This window comes from Gavialis gangeticus, unplaced genomic scaffold (genome assembly GCF_001723915.1).
Source record: "Gavialis gangeticus isolate Ggan-Ray unplaced genomic scaffold, GavGan_comp1, whole genome shotgun sequence".
NCBI lineage: Eukaryota > Metazoa > Chordata > Crocodylia > Gavialidae > Gavialis > Gavialis gangeticus.
Window position 1 is genome coordinate 28,654,199 of NW_017729026.1, and position 2,646 is coordinate 28,656,844.

At 46.9% G+C, this 2,646-nt stretch overlaps 1 protein-coding gene across 1 annotated transcript in view; it reads left to right on the forward strand.

Moving 5' to 3' along the window:
* AK9 (adenylate kinase 9) overlaps positions 1–2,646 on the forward strand; it is a 237,105-nt gene that overhangs the window by 155,422 nt on the left and 79,037 nt on the right. Inside the window, exon 22 of the mRNA XM_019520106.1 lies at positions 1,763–1,887. Within this exon, the coding sequence (XP_019375651.1) occupies positions 1,763–1,887 (125 nt within the window). The remainder of the gene's footprint in view (positions 1–1,762; positions 1,888–2,646) is intronic.

Genomic DNA, 2,646 nt, shown 5'->3' on the forward strand with positions numbered 1-2,646 from the left:
ATGCCACCCTGGCTCTTCTTCAAGCCTCCCTGACAGAGGCCCCTCCCTCCCAGGCCATTCTGCAGACACTCAGGCGGTCAAGCAATTATGCTGGTCTGCTCTGCTCAGCTCTATAGCAGAGCTGTTGCTTCTCCGACTGCCAGAGGGGAACTGGCTCTGGCCTCAGCCTGGCTGCTTATAAAGGCCAAGGCCCTGCCCCCTTCTGGCCAGCTGACCAATATTGGTCGCCCCGGCAACCCTCACCTGAGCTGCCCTGATGTCTGGCAGCTGTCCTCATTATCATCACTAGTACTGAGCACCCTAGTGCTCTGCTGTGCTCATGAAGTCAGTAGCATTCCAGAACTCTCAAGGAGACATTCTCACTGACCTTGATGGCCACTCTGTCAATGGCCTGGTGGATTTATGGAATAGCATGTTAGCTTTGGACATAGACACAGTGGCACCCAGATGTCCACTTCTCCTGCAGCATCACAGTTCCCCCTAGTACGCTGGGAAGTTGAGGCAGCATAGGTGGGAAAGTAGACAGAGTGCAGGTAGGTCTTGACCTATGCTGCAGCTGACCAATTACAGCATAGATCTTTCTTAAAGAACTGTGATCTGGATCTGTGCACATCTTGTTTTTAAAAGCCAGTTAGGAGACAAGGGCTGATGCTAGTAGTGCCTCCCTTTAGGACAGAGTGCTGGACATTTCTAAGTCAGCCATTGTTCAGCCCCTACTCAAGAAAATTTCCGTTGATGCTGATTTCCAGCCAACTATCTCCCTTTTAGGGGATGGTATTAAATAGGCAGTTGTCCTACAGCTCCAGGTGCATCTAGATGTGATACAATTCCTGGACCCCTGTCAATCAGGCTTTTACCCTGGGTGTAGCACAGAGACTGCACTCATAGCCATGGTCAGTGATCATCCCTTGGAGGTGGACAGGGTTAATTGTGCCCTTATTATCTTGCTAAATCTTCCAGTGGCCTTTGCTGCAGTTGCCTAGGAGGAGCTGATAAAGCATTTACATGATCTGGTGATATTCATGAGATTGTTCTAAACTGATTTTGTTCTTTTCAGAGGGTGGTGATGGGTGATTCCTTATTATCCCCTTGGGACCTTCCCTATGGAGTCCTCTAGGGCTCCATCCTGTTCCCTCTCCTGTTCAACATGTATATGAGGCTGTTGTGCAAGACTGGGGGGAGAGTTGAGGTGTCTTTGGAGTGAGATTTGATGTGCTGATGACACCTGGCTCTATCTTTCTCACCTGACCTGTGCTGCTCAGTCTCTGTCTTTTGCTGGTGCCTGGCTGCAGTTGGGGACTGGATGCAGGGGAACAACTGAAGCTGAATCCAAACAAAAGAGAGGTGATAGGCAGTTCACAGGACCCAGTGGGAATTGGGACTTTTTTGGTTTTTACAAGTTGTTTTGTTTTTCCTGTTTTGTTCATTTGTTTTATAAGTAATTTTGCTCTCTTTTGAAAGCTGACTGACCCTTTGTCAGAAAGGGAAGCATATAAATCTAAATATTTTGGTACATTCAATATATTTACATATAGAGAGTATTAGGGAACATTCATCATGTTGTCAAGAGAATAAAATATACTCAGAGTGGATGTGAGTTGTACAGTTTACACATGAACAATCATGGAAAACCTGCCTGGTGTGCTTTGTTTCTTGGTTTCATATATTTGTATACTTTCCATGAGGAAGGAAAAAACAAAAGTATTACCTGAACACTTTATTTTGGAAAATGTTTTAAATAAAAAAAATGTAACTCTTTCAGAGTATTTTAAATATCATGCCTGGGGAATGTCTGCAGAAGATCTAGATGAAGAAACAGAAGACATACAGGCAGGAGAGGCTGTAGAAGAAGAGGAAGAGGAGGACGAAGAAAATGAAGATGAAGATGTAAGCATGCTGACTTTGTTAATTCATATTTTTATTTGGATTATCTCTTGGCTATGTGCATGAGCCAAATTCAGCCTGCCTATACAAATGTCCACAATATGGCTGTCTGGCAAGGCTAGGATTGAGTGGCACTGTAGGACCCTCTTGTGGATGTATGACTTCTGCCTCCTCTGGACCCTTGAGCCCTTCCCTCCTACTTTCCTGCCATACCTTCATGTTGTGTTTAAAAAAAAAAAGGTTGGGAAGCTTCCCATGGCCCAGAGGGAAGCTGGCCCACTGCCCTGCTGCCCTCTGTCCAATCTGCCATTGCCTTTCTGGCTGAGAATCTTTGGACACCGAGTGCCTTAAGAACTGTGTTCATGGCTTCTGACCATCCCTTCAGTGATGCTTATGCCTCACGGGTATTACCAGTTATCACCTTAGTGGAACAGCTTGCTCCAATGCAGTGTTTGGCTCTCAGCCTTTGTTGGGGCTTCAGCTTTCTTTGTCTTGGCCTCTTTTCTCTAGCTGGGCCCCTTAGTACAAGGCCGACTGTTCTGGTCCTTGGCTTCTAGGCCCTAGCCATGGTCTCACACTTCCCAGGCTCTAGCTGGCTCTCTGGCTTCAACCTGCCTCTGCTCATCCTTCCTGGGCCCCTGGCCCCTGTCTTGCCCTTTTTGGACTGTGGATTCTGGCCCTCTCAACCTCATCCCACCTCTCTGGACCCTCTTGAGTTCAAATTATTGGCCCTCTTGGCCTCAACTACTCGCTTTTGATGCC